Genomic DNA, 17,682 nt, shown 5'->3' on the forward strand with positions numbered 1-17,682 from the left:
TTTTTTCTAGTACAAGAAATGCGAGATGTGAGAATTCAAATCTTCAACTTCAAAAAAATCAATACATGTCTTTACTAACACGTGTACTTTATTCATCGGACTATAAAATGATTCTTTTTATCCTTATATTATATTTATTTTGTTTTTTGACAAATAGTTAACACGACTATGAATATTTGTACTTTTTTGAAGTGTATTGAAATTACCTAAATTGGTTTGAGACAAAGGTTGAGCCAGTACTAAATTTGTGACTGACATAAATAATAACTCATTTAAAGTCAAATAACATTTAAGAAATCACACCAACAATATAACACAAAAGTTCAACATCAAAATAAAATTTAAAACTAAATATAAAATCTAAATAAACACGGTAAGATTTAACAACTAAGTTTATAATTCAACCTCAAACTTTTTAAAACTATTGATTCATGAAATTTTTTTTTTTTTTGAATGACATGAAATAAAAAGTTAGAAGTATATATGTGATTATATTTCTTTTAAGTTCAATAGGTCTGTTCATTTATTGGTCAATGATATCTTACCAATTAAACTATGTTTAAATTGAAAAATAAAAAAATAAAATAAAATCAGGAGTATAATTAAAAACTAATTGGCAAAACTTATCATATTAATTTAGAGATTATATAAGGGTGCATATGTAATTAAGCTAAATTACAGGGCTATATATTGTATTAATATATTTGTTCACAAAGAAAAAGGAAAATCAAAATTGAAAAACACGAAGGCAAATCCTCGAAGGGGAGCGAAACTCAATTTTTCTGCAAACGCTCGTAATTCTTTTCTTGGACCATAAATTTTGTCAGAGGAGAGGTGGGGGAAGTGGATCTTAAAACCCTAGGGTTTCAATTCTGGGCCTTCCTAATTTGTAATCCAATTTTGTTTCTTAATGGAAGCCGAAGAAGACGATTCCACGAAACATGACGAAACATCATCTCTCTATGTTGATGATGCCAACTTTGGTGTTAAGTGTGACGCCCTTCAGGAGCTTCAGAGCAACGAACAGCATTGTGTGTTCAAGTCCTCCATTATCGAAACGGAGTTGCCACCCAATAGCAGCGTTGAATCTTTACCACCCAGAGATGCAATTCTTGGAGACCAGGGTCTGGCTGCGGATGCTTATTCGGAGATGGAGAAGGAGGGTGTGATGGAGGAGACGCAGATGGCAGAGGAGAAGGCTTTCCCTAACATTCTCGAGGATTTGGCGGAAGATTCAGTGAAGTTAGAGATTGAGCCTGATATTGCGGATACGGGGTTATTGGGGCAAAGGGTTTTCTCTGATGTGACAGAGGATGCAGGGGCGGAGGAGAAGGCTGTTACTGGTTTTTCAGACGGTGAATTGTTACATGAAATGGTTTTGGCTGGTGTGGCTGAAAATCGGGTTGAGGGCAACGCGTTGATGGATAATTTTCAAGAGAATACGGTCTTGGAAGGCGCAGCTGCACTTGGCTGCGCAGAGATAATCGGCAAGACCCGCTCAACTGATGTTGTGGCCGTGGAAACGCTTGCAGAAACGACTCTTTTTGTGCAGGATGCAGGTGTTACAGATGCCACTAATTTGGCGGAGAAGACAGAGGTGGCAATGGATGCTGATGGGCCTGAGGACGCAGATGATATGGAGGTTCCAAAGCAAGAAACGTTTGCTACGACGGAGGATAGGGAATTAGGTGTTCCACTTTCAGAGAACTCCAAGTTGAAAGTTAGTTTGGTAGATGGGACTGCGGTGGAGGAGGGACGGACAACTAATTTAGCTGACAATACTGGTGAGACGTTGAAGATGGAGAATTTCTCGAGAAATACGGCTGAGATGGGGCTGACAAATTTGGCTGGTGAGATCGATGAGGCGGTAAATATGGAGAATGCAGAAGACAAGACTGTTGAGTTGGATGGAATGTGTATGGAAGACAAGACAGCCGAGGTGGTGATGATGATGGAGAATTTGGCAGATGAGACCCGAGATATCAAGGGAGTGGACATAGCAGACTACGGTATTGAAGTGTTAAAGATTGAGAACGTGGAAGATAGGGAAGCGGGGATGCAGGAATTTGGCGTGGCTGATGAGAGTGCCGAGGTGGGAAAGATTGAGAGCATGGTAGAGGAGGCTTCAGAGGCTGAGGGGGGAGTGCAAGTGGCAGACTACACTGCCGAAGTGGAAACTATGGAAAATGAGGTAGACAACAATGAACAGGTGGAGGAAATAGCAATGGCAGAAGAGACTGAGGAGGCAGATGACATGGTTTACTTGGTGGATGACGGGATTGGATCAGAGGAGACTGACGCAAACATGACTTACTTGTTGGAGGAAACTGAAGCAGCAGAGGAGGCAGAGGAGGTTGATGAGCTAAGTAAAGGTGGTAGTGGGTCTAAAAGGAAACGTGGAAAGAATCCTAAAGCTCCAGCTAGAGCGCCTTCTAGAAAGAAGGTGGAAGAGGACGTTTGCTTTATTTGTTTTGATGGGGGTAATCTTGTGCTCTGTGATCGCAGGTTAGTTTATCTGGGACGTCTAAAATCAATGTTTTATTGAGATCGTATGTTGAAATTTTCTTCTTGGTTCCAGGGGTTGTCCCAAGGCATATCACCCTTCTTGTATAAATCGTGATGAGGCATTCTTCCGAGCCAAGGGTCGATGGAATTGTGGTAATGTGGTGTCCTATATTACCTATGCTTCTTATAATGTACTCAATTTCTTAAGAGTCACTCATTTTTCTTACATGGTTATTTGCATTTTTTAACGGTGTGTTCCTGATGTTTCATTGATCTTTTGGACCGAGACAATATTGGGGAAAAAGAGGTTTCCACTTTCCCGATAGATTACTTGCGCATTATTTTTTTCCATCCAGAATCTTCAGTGACCTCATTCAATTCCTTGGTGGCAGTTGGTTTATGAGAAGGCTGAAGTTTTCTGTTGCAACTTGGTGAAACTGAAAGTCATTTTTCGGTAGTTGTTGATAGAGATTGAGGGTCTTTTGTTTTTCTCTTTTTGTAAGGGAATAAATAATTATCTTATTTGTGGGAGGTTTCTGTTTCTATGACTTCGTCAAGGTCTTCTTTGGGGATTTTTATTTATTTATTTCTGTAGTTATTCCCTTTCACAAAAATTGCACTAACTTGAAGAGTTTTTTTTTTTTGGTTGGTTTAAATACTATTTTGTTCTCTATACTTTCTTTTAACTTTGGTTTATTTTAGTTTCTTTACTTACAAAACGTCCGTTTTGGTCTTGTACTTTTTTCTTTTAAGAAACAATCTTATTGATGAATGAAATTACAAAAGTTGAGGAAGCCAAGTGAAGGGAGTTACATAAAACATATCCAATTGGTTAAAAGGGATGTATAGCTATAGTAATGAAACAAAGGGGAGCCTTTACACCAAGAGACAACTAATAAACTATAGCTTCAAAAAAAAAAAAAACGGTCGAATGGGAAAGTGTCTATTTTGGTCCATGTTTGCTAAATTTTAACACAAATTCTATATACTATGAAAACCCTTTAATACGAAGTTATGACTATGTTTCAAAAATTTTATTATGTGTAGTGTTGTGCTAAAATTTTGATTGAAATAAATGAGATAAAAAAGATTTTTTTTTTTTTTTTGTGTGTGTAAAAGAAACAATTTCATTGATGTATGAAATTACAAGAGTGGCCCATAGGAGGGATCACAAAAGAGGCCCATATGAGGGCTAAAGAATGCTTCTCCAACTGTAAAGTAGAGTTGAAAAGCTATAGGGGTGTAAGAGAGGAGAGCATTTACACCAAGATATAACCAAAAAACAATGGTGTCAAAAAACCGTTCAAAAGGCTGTTAAAAAAGAAAATGGAGGTACCAAAAGGAAATTTTTTAGAAGTACAGGCACCAAAATGAACGTTTTGAAAATACACCAACTAGAATGGACAAGAGTTGAAAGTATTGAGACCAAAATGAACCAAGGCTGAAGTATACGGACCAAAGTAGTATTTAAAGTTTTTTTTGTTAACCACGTTAGCTAGCTAGTTTGCGTGGATGTTCTCTTTTCCCTCTTCTACACTTTCTTGGTATTCAATGAGATTCTTGTTTTCCACCCAAAAGAACTCGTTTTTTTATAAATTTTAATAAAGTGGAAGTCCTTGCGCCAAAGTTTATCATCCTTTGTTTTATAAAGGTCTTTGTGTAGATGGCTGCAGATTATTATCATGCAGGTTTTAAGACATCTGAATTACATGCATTATAGTGTTCAGGAATCAGGAATTGTAGCAATTAAGATTTCCTAGTTATAGGTGTTGCTTGGTTTGAAGTTTCAGCTGCAGCATGTTCTTTGTATCAATAATGGAGGTAGAGAAACTTTGGTTACTAAACTTGGAATAACCAGGCTCATCTATTGTACTATATCACCTATGCAAAAATGTTGGAGAGTTAGTGTTTATAAGTTTGTACTGTGGAAGTGGAAATGGTTGTAAATATTTTAATGATAGGACACAAGAAACCAAGTTTCATTTAGAAATATGAGTATAAGAATTATGGCAATATGAAAAACAGGTATGAAATAAACAAAATGAGTCTCGGGAGAAGAAACTACAAAAGGAGACCCGGGAGACTCCTGTTGTTAGGAATAGAAAACAAAGGATAATACAAAAAGTTCAATTGAAGATAAGAGGGTTGAGTGTGTATAACCAAACCTACATCAAATATGAACCTTTGTGTCCTTGAAGACCTTCATGTTTCTCGCTAACCAAATGTTTCAAAGAATATCAAATTAATCAGCCAGCCAAAGTGTTCTCTCTGATCTTAAAATGTGTTGATATAACTTTCTGGCTAAAAATAGTGCCTTGGAAGTGGAAAGCATCGTACTTCACCGAAGGATGTTTGGACATTTTTTTCTTATCCTAACTGAAAACACTTCTCCTTATCCTCAATATAACTTGAGTTTTTTCGAAGGCAGAGGAAGGGGAAGGGGGGAGGTATCTGGCTGGTGTGCGGGTAATCTTCTCGGATATATGTATTTCAACTTGTACACTAAAATTATAATAGAAACTAGAGATATTGATTTTAAAATTTGAAGTCAGAGGTTTACTTGGTAAATGTAGCATTTGTGTAGGAAACAAATAAGGCTGTAGCCTGAAGAGATGAAGGTCCTGCAATCTTTTCAACCAGAAGTTCAATTTTGTGGCAATGGCTCTTGTGTGCAGTCGATCATTTTTGTTTCCTCTGATAACTTTTTTTTAAAGATTATTGGTGCTCTTCTTCATTCTTTTGTAATTAACTCTCAATGTAATTGGCAGAAATTGGTGTTCTTTTTTGTACACCTGTATTGGGAGGGTATGGCTTTGGGTTGTACTTTTCACTAAATGAATGAAAAAATGCCTACTTTTCCAAAGAAAAAGTTTATAGATTTTCACTCAGTTTCTTAATAATGTATCAAGTGTGCTTCAAGAGTTGATTTTTTTATTAAACCCTTTCTAATTATTTACAAATTATTGATTGACCTTATTTCCTATCAAAGAAACATAAATAAAAATGACTGACCATCATTCAACTTATAAAGCGTTGCTGTTTCTTGTATGCCTTTATGTCAGTAACTTATCATCATCTCTTTGCCTTTTGAATATCTGAAACAATCTTCTAAACTGGGCAGTAAACTTTTTTTTCTCTATTTTGTCTACTTTGTGAACTGAACTGATTTATGTTCTCATTCAAGTTCTTTTAATAATGATTTTAGGTTGGCACCTTTGTAGTAACTGTGAGAAGTCTGCCCACTACATGTGTTACACCTGTACGTTCTCCTTGTGCAAGGGCTGCATAAAAAATGCTGTTATTTTGTGTGTTAGAGGGAACAAAGGCTTCTGTGAGGCATGCATGAGATTTGTCACGTTGATTGAAAAGAATGAACAGGGGAATACGGAAAAGGTACATGTTACATTTTGTTGGTGCAAAAAATGCATAATGTTCAGGTGTACTTAGTTGCTAATAAATTCCTAACATTACTTGACTCATTGTACTGCATTTCCATTGTCTCATTATCGTTTTGGACAAATAAAGTGAAGGGGAACCTTCTCTTTTGCAGCAAGCATACAACAGAAAGAACGGAATAGTTTTACATAAGTACTAATTAGGCAATCACAATATAATAATGGGGAGACAAGATCACCAAACTTTGTTGTCCATGTTAAATTCTGCATTAAATAATCTGAATCTGACCATAAATCAGTCCAAGAGTTTCCACACTTTGAAAAGTCATTAGGAATCTCCCTTATTCATGTAAATCCTAGTGCCTTAATCATTTTCTAGTGTTATCTGCTGTGCATTTTCTTATACCTCAAGAACGGAAAAACCATGAAATATGGCTGGGGACTTCCATCCCTAGATTTGTGATAAGGGACAGTGTCCTTTGGGCTTTTCTTCTTTTGCTGTTTTGTGGGAGATTAGGCTCGAGAGAAATAGGAAGATCTTTAATGGGATTAGAGGTGTTGGAGGAGGTGTGGTTTTGTGCTAGATTTAATGCACCTTTGGGGCCAATGTTACTAAGGAATTTTGTAACTGTCATTTAGGCCTTATTCTCTTGGATTGGATGGAGCCATTTTTTTATATAGCTAGTTTAGTTTTTGGATCATTGGGCTGTTTTTTGTGACCCTTTTATATTCTTTCAGTTCCTCTCCATGAAAGCTGATTCTTTTTTAAAAAAAATTAAAATAAAATGGCCGGGAACTTATATTTTGCAGAAGTGTTGGGAAGGGAGGGAGAAAATGATGTATTAGAAAGTCATGGACTAGTTGAAGTATGGAAAAGGTATATGGTTATTAATTTCTTTCAAAAGATTTGGAAGGTGGATCTTGCCTCTAATGGTCATTACTTCCATACATCAACTTTCCTCAGAACTCTGTTTGATATCTCTCAAGTGTCAGCTTGTTACTTGGGTTATTTGAATTGCAGTTATCATACAGGCGTTGTCCATTAATCGTAGCTTGGTGGTGAACTCTTCGATGTGGAGATGGTGTTGTCGGTTTGTTTTTTTATCTCGTTAGGAACTAAAAATATGGGGACAGGAGGTCAAGTTAAGATTTAGGTAACCTTTAGGGTAGAAAGAAAAGAGTGCTTTATATATACTCGGTTTTGGTGATTTTGCCAAAATTTTCAATTTATTACCAAACCTCTATTTTGTTGGTTACATAGTCAAAAGTAAAAGGTTGTTTTTGTTCAAAGTATTCACATTATATGATGCAACTTGTGCATGTCACGTGCATTTCTGGTTAATTAATCGAATAATAGGAAAATAGGTTGATTTCAATAGATGCTGAAGTTAATGGTGTCATATGCAAGAAAAGAACCAAGGGCTTCTTTTTGGTTGCAAAATGATTGAAGTATGGGATTAATCTTGCGTCTTTCTTTTTTATGATTACTTCCTAAGGAAGACCATTATATCTATGTATGTGATTGAATTCTTCCGTGATGTGGAAATCAGATTACATAGGCTCCAGATAACTCATCGTTGTCTTGGCTTAGTTTCTGGGGATTATTTATTTTTTTCCGTTTGTATTAATTCTAACCAATGCGTATAAGCAGGGAGAGCTACGTTTTAATAAGGGAACTTTTATATGCATTACCATGGATGTGTTTTACTGCAGCAGGTCATTTTGCTTATTCCTTCATTCTTGTGCTTGTGCAGGGCCAAATTGATTTTAATGACAAAAATAGCTGGGAGTATCTTTTTAAGGAGTACTGGACAGACTTGAAGGGAAGTCTGTCTCTAACTTTTGATGAACTTGTTCATGCAAAGAACCCGTGCAAAGGATCTGAGACGCTAACTAGCAGACCTGATTCACCTGGCGAGTTATGTGATGGTACTGTTGATGGAGGATCAGATTTGGACGTTTCTGAAAATGAAGAATCTAGTAGTTCCAAGAAAAGAAAAGCTAAGAAAAGGTCAAAAACTCATGCAAAGGAAATGAGCTCACCTAGTATGCCCATTATACCTGATTCCCAAGGGCTATCCACAGATAACGATGTTGAGTGGGCATCTAAAGAGCTCTTGGAGTTTGTTATGCACATGAGGAACGGTGATAAAACTGTTTTATCTCAGTTTGATGTGCAGGCTCTCTTGTTAGAATATATTAAAAGAAATAAGCTTCGTGATCCTCGGCGGAAAAGTCAAATCATATGTGATTCAAGACTTGAAAATTTGTTTGGAAAGCCACGTGTGGGGCATTTTGAAATGTTGAAGCTTCTAGAGTCGCACTTCCTCGTCAAAGAGGATGCCCAGACAAATGACCTCCAAGGGAGTGTTGCTGATACTGAATCAAGTCAATTGGAGGCTGATGGGCACACTGATGCTTTAGGAAAGACTAAGAAAGAGAAGAAACGCAGGACTCGGAAAAAGGGTGATGAGAGAGGACTCCAGTCTAACCTTGATGATTATGCAGCCATTGATATTCACAACATTAATTTAATTTACTTAAGACGTAATTTGGTGGAATATCTGATTGAAGACGAGGAGAGTTTTCACGACAAGGTTGTTGGTTCTTTTGTGAGGATAAGGATATCAGGCAGTGCACAAAAACAAGATTTATATCGGCTTGTTCAAGTTATGGGTAAGGAGTCATTCCTTTACCATTCGAAGGAATGTTAATTCTTAATCGTTTGCTTCTTATAAAAAGGTAATAAAAATAACGTTTTAAGTTATTGATGTTATCAGGTACAAGCAAAGCATCTGAGCCATATAAAGTTGGTAAAAAAATGACAAATATCATGCTAGAGATCTTGAATTTGAACAAGACAGAAGTGATTTCAATTGATATTATCTCAAATCAAGAGTTCACGGAGGTAATTTTAATACTAATTTAATGCTTGAATATCTTCTTAGAACTTGATTGCCATGATCTTTTGGGCACCAACAATTTGCATTCTTTTTTGGTTTTAATTTTTGTTTGTACTTTTTCCCCTTTCCGTGGGTGATGGGGGGTGCTCAGGAGGAGTGCAAGCGTCTTCGACAGAGCATGAAGTGTGGAATTCTTAACCGTCTGACTGTGGTAATCTTGCTTTTCTTTCTTTTTGTCTTCTATTTAATATTATTCAAGCTTTGTTAAAATATCAACTCCCCCTGCTAGGGCGACCTTCAAGAGAGAGCAATGTCGCTTCAAGATGCAAGAGTCAAAGATGTAAGTATTTGATTGTTAACTATTCTGCATTTTCTCAATGTTAGAGGTGTATGGATCTATTTATATATGTATTTGATATATTTGATCCTGGAATAGTTTGACATGCATGCATGTTTTGAAGGGAAATATTATCAACTTCGTGTTTTAAATTTTAATGTTCGACCAGTTTACCGAGGAAATAAATATGCCTTCAATCTAAGATGCAAATATCCATTAAAAATGTTATTGTTATCATTGTAGTAATTTCATTTACTTGCTAGTTTATATCTTGTCTGGTTCATTACCTGCCATGTGACTTATGCATGCAGTTTAGTACATCTGCACTATGAATATCAATCAGAGTGCGTCTATTTTTCTATTGTTTTATTTGTAGAGGAAAAACAAAATTCATCTAACCATAATCATTTGGAGTTAATGCTTGTACTGAGATGGCCTCTTGAGTATGTGCTACTTTTTGTCAAACAATTTACGACTCCTAGGCTCTTTATTTTCTTCTTCTTTTTTTGTTCCCCTTTATTAGGTATAAGAACTCAAGCAACCAAGAGTTTAAGTAGAGATAACATTGTCATAATGTAAAGTGACTAAAAGATATTGGGAAGCTAAGATTAATTGGGAGGTAGTGGTCCACTTTGTCGTGCATCAACTTATTTGAGAATTTAGAGCAAGAAGCTAGAAATGGGGGTGATGTTAGATTGTTCATTTGCACTATGTTATAAAATTAATCAGTAACAACAATGGCTAGTATGTTACCAAAAAGCTTCATATGTAAAAGAAGAATAATTTCTTGGCATCTCGTTTTTGTTAAATTTTTTTTGGGAGATGAGAACAAACTCATCTTACTGGTCAAGTTGGCACATGTTGCATATTATAAATAGTTTATATGTTTAGAACAAACTATTTATTGATATCTATTTCAGATACAGCTTCATTATTTTTTAGTTGACTATTTCTTTGTATGTCTCCCTTCTAGTGGATGGAAACCGAGATAGTCCGACTTAGTCATCTCCGTGATCGAGCAAGTGAAAAAGGGCGCAGGAAGGAATATCCTTTTCTCAATATTTTGTTGAATTATGTATGATTTTCTTCTTTTGGTTGATTAATGATAAGCCTGCTCCCATCGCACATTGAGAGAAAAATAATCTTTTTCATTATGTATTTGTATGAGTACTCTAGGTTCTTTCTTTTCCTGAAGAGGTACTGCACTTACATTGGAAGATAACATTTGCAAGTCATGGGGTTGAACTGTCAAATTACAGAGATTATATTCATATTGAAGATCACTATATAATCCTTTAGTGTGCAACTACTAGAATAAAGACATAAATTGTTCACAATTTCTTGTTTATTTTGATGAACACTCTTAATGATTGAGAATTCTATGATTACTTTCCTTGACTTCTCTCAACGCTTAGAGAATGTGTTGAGAAACTACAGCTTTTGAAGACACCTGAGGAGCGGCAGCGTAGACTGGAGGAAATACCAGAAATACATACCGACCCTAACATGGATCCGAGTCATGAGTCTGATGATGAGGATGAAACAGATGATAAGAGACCAGGTTTTTTACATCTTTTGTGATTGAATTCACATTTATTTTCCTTTAGCGAGCAAGTTTAACATCATCCGTTTCATGCAGAAACCTATGCCTTGCCAAGAAGCACAAGCTTTGGCAGGAGGACGAGGGATCCGGTTTCTCCTGGGAAAGGAGGTTCAAATTTGAATGATTCCTGGAGCGGGATGAGAAACTTTTCCAACACGAATCGGGACTTGAGCAGGTCTGGCAAAGGCTTCTCTGCCCAAGGCGATGATGCCATTGGTTCTGGCGAAATAATAAATGAAAATTCTTGGAGTCAAGGAAGAGAAAGAGATGTTAAAAAGATAAACAAGTGGGACAAGCAACAAGTTTCACCTAGTTCAGAAATCATTGTTAGGAATGCCTTGTCTGGGGCAGCATCTGAGTCGTCTTCTGCCGCTCATTCAGTAAATCCAGCAGCATCTCCATCTGTAGGCACTACACAAAATGCCGCTATTGTTAATGAATCAGAGAAGATATGGCGTTATCAAGATCCATCCGGGAAAGTGCAGGGACCATTTTCGATGGTGCAACTGCGCAAGTGGAGTAACACTGGTTATTTTCCTGCTGACTTGAGAGTATGGAGAACCTCAGACAAGCAAGATGACTCCCTACTTCTGACTGATGTCTTAGCAGGAAAGATCCTAAAGGACACGTCGGATAACAATTTTCAAATGCCTACGCATCATGCTTCTTCATTTGTTGGTGGGAAGCCTCAGGGAGCCACTTCACAGTTAGGTATGGATGGTCAGAATACTGGTACCTCAAATCCACTTAATAATCCAATTTCTTTTGGCCATTCTTCTGGAGGAAGATGGAAATCTCAAAATGAAGTTAGTCCTACTGGTAGACCTGCCTCAGCTTCGATAGAAGCCCCTAGGTACTCGGGAGAGAGGCCTGCCTCGGCCTCGATAGAAGCCCCTAGGTACTCGGGAGAGAGGCCTGCCTCGGCCTCGATAGAAGTCCCCAGGTACTCGGGAGAGAGATGGTCTTCTGACCATGGTAATAAAAACTTCACAAGTCTTCCTTCTCCTACTCCCAGCCCAGGAGGAACAAAGGAGCAGCCATTTCAAGTGGCTGCGTCGTTCTTGGAAGCAAGAACACTTTCACTCTCAGGAGGTAATGGCGGTTTGCAAGGGGCCGAGAAGGATTCCTTGCGGTCACATTCTGGCATGAATTCAGCAGAAAAGGGCATGGGTTTAGGTTCTATAAATACATATCAAAATCATTCTCAGCCAGCAAGGCCATCAACTATCCTTGATGATGCTTCTGTCAAGGCAGCTGCAGATATTAAAAGCATTAGCGCGAATCTTCAAAGTTTAGTACAATCCATCAGTAATCGTAATCCTCACATCGAAACTCAAGGACACGGTTCTGGTTCCATTCTGAAGCGGGAAATGAGTAATTCGGTCTCTATGTTAGGAAATGAACTGCAGTCCTGGGAAAATGCAAAATCACTCAAAGTTGAACCAAACATTTCTTCTAGCATGCTGCCAGCACAACCTCCTCACAGTCGTTGGGGGGAGATGTCCCCTGTGCAGAATGCTGCTGCGACATCGTTCAGTGCAGGAACTCCGACAGGGAGTTTCTCCACGCCTGGCTTGACCGGTTATCCATCCTCCGACCTTTGGCGTTCTACACCTCCTATGCCCAGTAACCAGCCTCACATTCAGTCTTCGACTCCGCCCAATCTTTCTTGGGGAATGGGAGCTCCGGAAGGTCAGAGTACTGTTCCACGGCCCGGCTTGGAGTCTCAAAACCAAGGCTGGGGGCCAATGCCATCAGGAAATCCAAACATGGGTTGGGGTGCAACACCACCTCCGAATGCTGGTGCTGGTATGATGTGGAGAGCTGCTGCTCCAAGTTCTGCTCCTGCAGGTACAAACCCAGGTTGGTCTGCACCAGGTCAAGGGCCACCAACCGAAAATGCCATTCAAGGATGGCCAGGACACGGACCGATGCCACCTCCTGTGAACCCAACTCCGGGATGGGGCGCCCCCAGCCTCGGACCAATGCCACCTATGAATGTGAATCCCAATTGGTCCGCCCCATCCTCGAACCAGGGCATGTGGGGTAATGAACATGGTAAAAATGGGGATAGGTTCTCGAACCAGAAGGACGGTGGCTCTCACGGCGGAGATCCCGGTAACGGAGGTAAATCCTGGGGGATGCAGCAGCCATTTTATGGTGGTGGTAGTGGTGGTGGAAGTTCTTCAAGGCTTCCTTATAAAGGTCAAAGAGTGTGCAAGTACCATGAAAGTGGACATTGCAAGAAAGGAGCTTCTTGTGATTACATGCACAATTAGAAGTTAGATATTTGACAGCCATTAGAGAGCAATTAATTTTGTATAGTCTTATCACCATTGAGAGTTTTTCTTTGTATAACCTCCTGTTGTTAATGTTATACATGTGATACTTTCGCAGTTCTCTATTATGGGAGGTCTTGAAAACAAAATAATTTTATCAAATTAAATCAATTCACAATCACATCACATAATTTAGGTTTCAAAATGAGTGTGCTTGGTATAATAATATGATTCTAGAGAGGTTGTAAGGTGTGTTTGAAAATGGATTAAGAAGATAGTGTGTTTCCAAATGAAGAGATTTATTCCATAGCACTTTTGTGAAAATTGATTTTTTAAATAATACTATGACTTTTCGGTATATTTGAATTTTTTATTTTTTTAATATTTAAGATTGTTGATGGGAATAGTTTCAAGATGATAGTTTTTGCATGTTTATTCTCGTACATGATGAAGTTGTATAAACTAAATTCTCCACCTATCACCTTTCTTTCTCCCAACCATTTTTTTGAGAAATTAAAATTTTCAGTTAAGTTATTTATAAAATCAATATATTTATTTTATTAATTATTTAAACAGTAAATAATATAAATGCTATTTTTTTTAATAAAAATATATAATTTAAACATGGCGAGTGGCGAGTGATAGAAAATGAGGAGGAAGACTTTCAGACTATTTAAAACAGTTTTTCAAATTCAAATGACTAAAATGTCATTTTATAACCTCGTAACCAAATAGACATCAATAAATTTATTTTACCATCTATTTTATCATAAAACACCATGGATATGCTGAGGGTTCATAAAAACCAATTGCATGTAATGGATTGACTTATAGTTGTAATTAGCATATATTAGCAAGAAACAAAACATGCAAAATTGTGTAGTTTTATTTCAGGTCTCGGTGTGCCCCTCCCTCATATTAGATCTTGGGGGAGGGAGAGAAGGAGACGGGTTGGAGGAAGGAGACAAATAAGATTTTTTTTTAGTATAACATGTTGAGGTGAGTTTTTAAAGTCACAACGTTGTAGTCGAAGATATATATCTTAGCCAATTAAGCTATGCTTTTAAGAAATGATGAAATGAGATTGATGTGAGTCATGATATATAAAAACTTTTTAATAATAGATATCGAAGAATAAATTGAGAATTTTGAAAAATTAGTTACCAAATACGTAAAGTTTGTCAACCTGAACATAGCTCAACGAGTTAAAGCACTTATTTGCGATTAAAATATCCTGAATTAAATTCTTATCCCTATGTGTTGTAGTCAAAATACAAAATAAAAAAACATCAAATTTCTTGGAAAGTTTATTCCAAAAGTATATTTTCCAAATTGACGTAGTTGAAAAAGTGATTTAGTTATTAAAAACGGTTAAAATTCTTGCATGGGCCTAATAGCAGCCCAAGGCCAGCCCACGATTTCGTTTCAGCGAATAAGCCCAGCCCAATGTAGCAGGCACGTGGGACGGTGGCAGTTCCCTCAGCCAGTTCAGTCCACCTTAAAAATCGAACCGAACCGGACCAAAACCCTTTCCCCAAGAAAACGCAATGGAGCTTCTCAACGTTTTACCATTGGACTTTCTTTTCAAACTCTGAGAAACTCGTCGTCGATTCAACGCGTTGCCCTTTTTCCTTTTCCATTTCTTTTAGGCGTTTTCGGTCAACTCTGATTCGCCTTCCGCCATTTTCCACACTGTTTTTGATTCGATTCATTGGCCTTTATAGTCCGTTTTGATTTCAATTCATCTGTATTTTGGCTTCTTTTTTTGGTAGTAAAGAAGATGGCTTATCGTGCGCCTTTACCGAAGGTTAGGGCGTTGGTTTTGTCTTCAAATTCTTCTACTTATGGATTCGCTTGTAGGCAGATTTCGCAGCTCGCGAAATCAACCAACGGAAACCGGGCATTTCTTGTGGATACACTGGCGCTGGTAAAGTTTTTTTACTTGTTTTTTGTTTATTATTTATTTGGAAGTTTGAACTCTGTTTATGAGTTTCTGTGAGGAATTTAGTTTGTTGCTGTGATTTCATTTGGAAGATATTTTATTTGCCATTCAGTTCTATTTCTGTAGACATTTTGATTTTTTTTTTTTTTGGGGAGAAGGTGTATCAACGTTTACTCTTGTGTTGCAATCTTTGACTAAACTTGAATTAGTGTTGTAATTTTTACCAAGTTTCCCTTTGAAGAATCGCCATAAAAGGTATTCTCAAGGTGCGTTCAATGAATTATAAAACTAAAATTTCCAAGAAAAACGAATTTAGAATTTTTGTTTTTTGGGAAATTGAACTCTATTGAGGAGTTTTTGTTGTAATGAAGGCTCATGAAATTTAGTTTGCTCCTATGTTTCCATATGGAAAATCTTTTATTGCCGTTCAGTTCTATTTCTATAGCAACTTGATTATTCTGTGCATTGATTTTGTAACTAAATTGTGTTACTTTTGATATTCTTAGTCAATAGTTATGAATAGACTTTGATTGTTATTCTAAGATGGTCATAATATGCAGAAATTATACTCTTACCTGTAGGTGAGAGGCTTAGAAGCAAAGGACGTGCCATCAAAGCAAGCCGAGGCTATAACTGCTGCTATCACTGAAGTTTTAAACGATAGCTTGGAAAATGTGTCCCATTCCTTTGTTTCAAAAGCAGAAATGCAAAAGGTAAGATAACTATATCTTAATATTTCTTTTATGCCTATCTTGGTTGCATTTTAAGATTGATTTTGTGATCTTCTAAACATAGAATCTATGAATAATGATTGATTTATTTGATCATTGATGACATATTGATATTGCAGTCTGAGATGGTTCAAGAATCTAATTTGTCGAAGTTTAAATCTCAAGTGCAAAGTTCACAGGTATTTATGGATACAGATTTTTCGAAACTTTTGAGATTTTTGTACTTCTCTAAATTCTCTTTCATTGAACATATGATTCAGAACCTTTTCATGGTGAATCTTGTTTAATGCGGTCGAGATGAGGTTTTCTTTGTCCTCTTTTTATATGTTAGATTAGAATAGGTGTTTTGGTCTAACCAGTTCTTGTATCGATCGAGGGATTGTTTAGGTATGTCCCGATATCTTTGCCTTCTATGCATACTTTGAAATTTTTTTAGCTTTAGAATTTGAAATTTTGGTTATTTCATATCAATTTGCTGGCAAATTTGGAACGAACCACCTGGTCTAATACAAATCCATTAGTAATAGTAAGTAATTTTGGGCCACCTTACTTGAATAGGATTTGTTCTATAGGTTGTACTACTATATCCTTTCCTTGAGTTTTAAAAATAGTAAAACTTTAGTTTATGGATAATCGAAATTGATAGATAATTAAAGAAGCAATTATACCCCTAGTTGAAATGGTATTGGGTTTAAATTTGATAGTATTTTTTCCTCACTAGTATAGTTGTGGACTTGTTGTGCAGTATTAGACTATAGAAAAACGCTCCTTTTTTGTACTCGTCTCTATTTCTTCTTATATAAGACAATTAAAATGTTGTGAAAAAATAGAACTTAAAATTTTCGCTAAGTGATAGGTTTGTTCTTCAATTGAAGTTCTTTCGATAATTTTTCTTTCCGTAGGAGCATCACTTTTCAATGTTACAACGAGAGACCGAAAAACTTAGAAGTGACATAGAGAAGATGCGTAGTGAATTAAGGTTTGCCTCATAATGCTTAATTATCATGCTAATCTTGAACTTTCTAATCTTATACATATATATTATGTGTTGAAACAGATACGAGATTGATAAAGTCACTGCTGGACAACGTTTAGATTTAAATCTTGAAAAAGGGTAAGGCAGAAATTTTCTCATTTCAACAATATTTGTGCATTTTGGAGTGTAATGAAATATGTTTTCCCTAATTAAGGGATATTAATCCTTTTATCCATAAGATCCACCCTTGGGAAAGCACTTCACCTTTAAGTAGTTAGAAATCTGATAGAACTCTCTTAAAAGGCATTACAATGGGCGAGAATTAGAGAGCTCCCGAATCTCTTCCAAACAGTCCTTAGACAAAATGACGTAAAGATACCTCTACCTTCTACCGTGGGTTCCTGTTTACAAAATACCCGTACCAGCGCCTACTAACCCACATTCTATTTTCTTACCCCCCGAGTTTCTCTCTTTCTCGAATACACTTTCTTCATTGGGGCCTATCAAAATCATTCTAGAAGTTATGTCAAACTCATTTTTATTGTTCGGGTTTGAGTGCAGGCGCATACGAGATGAACTTGCTGATCAAAACGCCGAAACCACCAATCTAACCAATAAGCTCGATCGGGTAAGCTTGATTGCTTAAAAGTTCTCTCACGAGACTCTAATTGTTTCATGTCTGTTCTTATTTATTTATTTTTTTTATTTGGTGTATAGGAAATTCATGCCTTAAGAGCTCAATTAGAAGCCGCCAAATATGATGTAATTAAATACTGCATAGGTACAGTTGTTTCAATTTCTGCTGTGGGTCTTGCTGTCATTCGAATCTTACTATAAGATTTATTCTCCACTGAATCAAAAACATAACTTTTTTATCTTATTTTTTTCCCAACAAAATTCAAAGCAATATTCTATTATCAGAATTAGTATTGTAATTTTTTTTATTAAGATTTATTTGTTTATACCTGATTGTTATGATAACATTAAAGTGACAGTTTATTTTGAGGAATT

General features: G+C 36.8%; 2 protein-coding genes and 1 long non-coding RNA gene across 3 annotated transcripts; all 3 read left to right on the plus strand.

The window, feature by feature from the left end:
• The first annotated feature begins 725 nt into the window (after positions 1–725).
• On the plus strand, positions 726–13,147 carry NERD (GW repeat- and PHD finger-containing protein NERD). Its single transcript, XM_022280185.2, has 10 exons — positions 726–2,505; positions 2,579–2,658; positions 5,711–5,898; positions 7,655–8,576; positions 8,681–8,808; positions 8,955–9,014; positions 9,093–9,143; positions 10,114–10,184; positions 10,550–10,701; positions 10,780–13,147. The coding sequence occupies exons 1-10, from the start codon at positions 911–913 to the stop codon at positions 13,020–13,022; spliced, it is 5,490 nt and encodes a 1,829-aa protein (XP_022135877.1). The 5' UTR covers positions 726–910; the 3' UTR covers positions 13,023–13,147.
• On the plus strand, positions 2,665–3,178 carry LOC148211658 (uncharacterized). The gene is made up of 2 exons (XR_015790501.1): positions 2,665–2,812; positions 2,898–3,178. It is a non-coding gene; the product is annotated as an uncharacterized LOC148211658 (long non-coding RNA).
• A 1,405-nt stretch (positions 13,148–14,552) lies between the features above and the next one.
• On the plus strand, positions 14,553–17,633 carry LOC111007722 (coiled-coil 90B-like protein (DUF1640)). The gene is made up of 7 exons (XM_022280189.2): positions 14,553–14,949; positions 15,546–15,677; positions 15,815–15,874; positions 16,598–16,674; positions 16,753–16,809; positions 17,233–17,299; positions 17,389–17,633. Exons 1-7 carry the CDS (start codon positions 14,803–14,805, stop codon positions 17,506–17,508), a joined length of 660 nt encoding a protein of 219 aa, XP_022135881.1. The 5' UTR covers positions 14,553–14,802; the 3' UTR covers positions 17,509–17,633.
• Positions 17,634–17,682: the final 49 nt, after the last annotated feature.

The sequence above is a fragment of the Momordica charantia genome, assembly GCF_013281855.1.
Source record: "Momordica charantia cultivar OHB3-1 chromosome 4 unlocalized genomic scaffold, Mcharantia_2.0 BLBB01000004.1, whole genome shotgun sequence".
Classification (NCBI taxonomy): domain Eukaryota; kingdom Viridiplantae; phylum Streptophyta; class Magnoliopsida; order Cucurbitales; family Cucurbitaceae; genus Momordica; species Momordica charantia.

Coding starts and splice junctions, on each gene's coding strand:
- NERD (XM_022280185.2), top strand. CDS start 911: ATGGAAGCCGAAGAAGACGATTCCACGAAACATGACGAAACATCATCT. Junction 9,015..9,092: donor TTCTTAACCGTCTGACTGTG/GTAATCTTGCTT, acceptor TCCCCCTGCTAG/GGCGACCTTCAAGAGAGAGC. Junction 9,144..10,113: donor AAGATGCAAGAGTCAAAGAT/GTAAGTATTTGA, acceptor TCTCCCTTCTAG/TGGATGGAAACCGAGATAGT.
- LOC111007722 (XM_022280189.2), top strand. CDS start 14,803: ATGGCTTATCGTGCGCCTTTACCGAAGGTTAGGGCGTTGGTTTTGTCT. Junction 15,678..15,814: donor CAAAAGCAGAAATGCAAAAG/GTAAGATAACTA, acceptor TTGATATTGCAG/TCTGAGATGGTTCAAGAATC. Junction 15,875..16,597: donor CTCAAGTGCAAAGTTCACAG/GTATTTATGGAT, acceptor TTCTTTCCGTAG/GAGCATCACTTTTCAATGTT.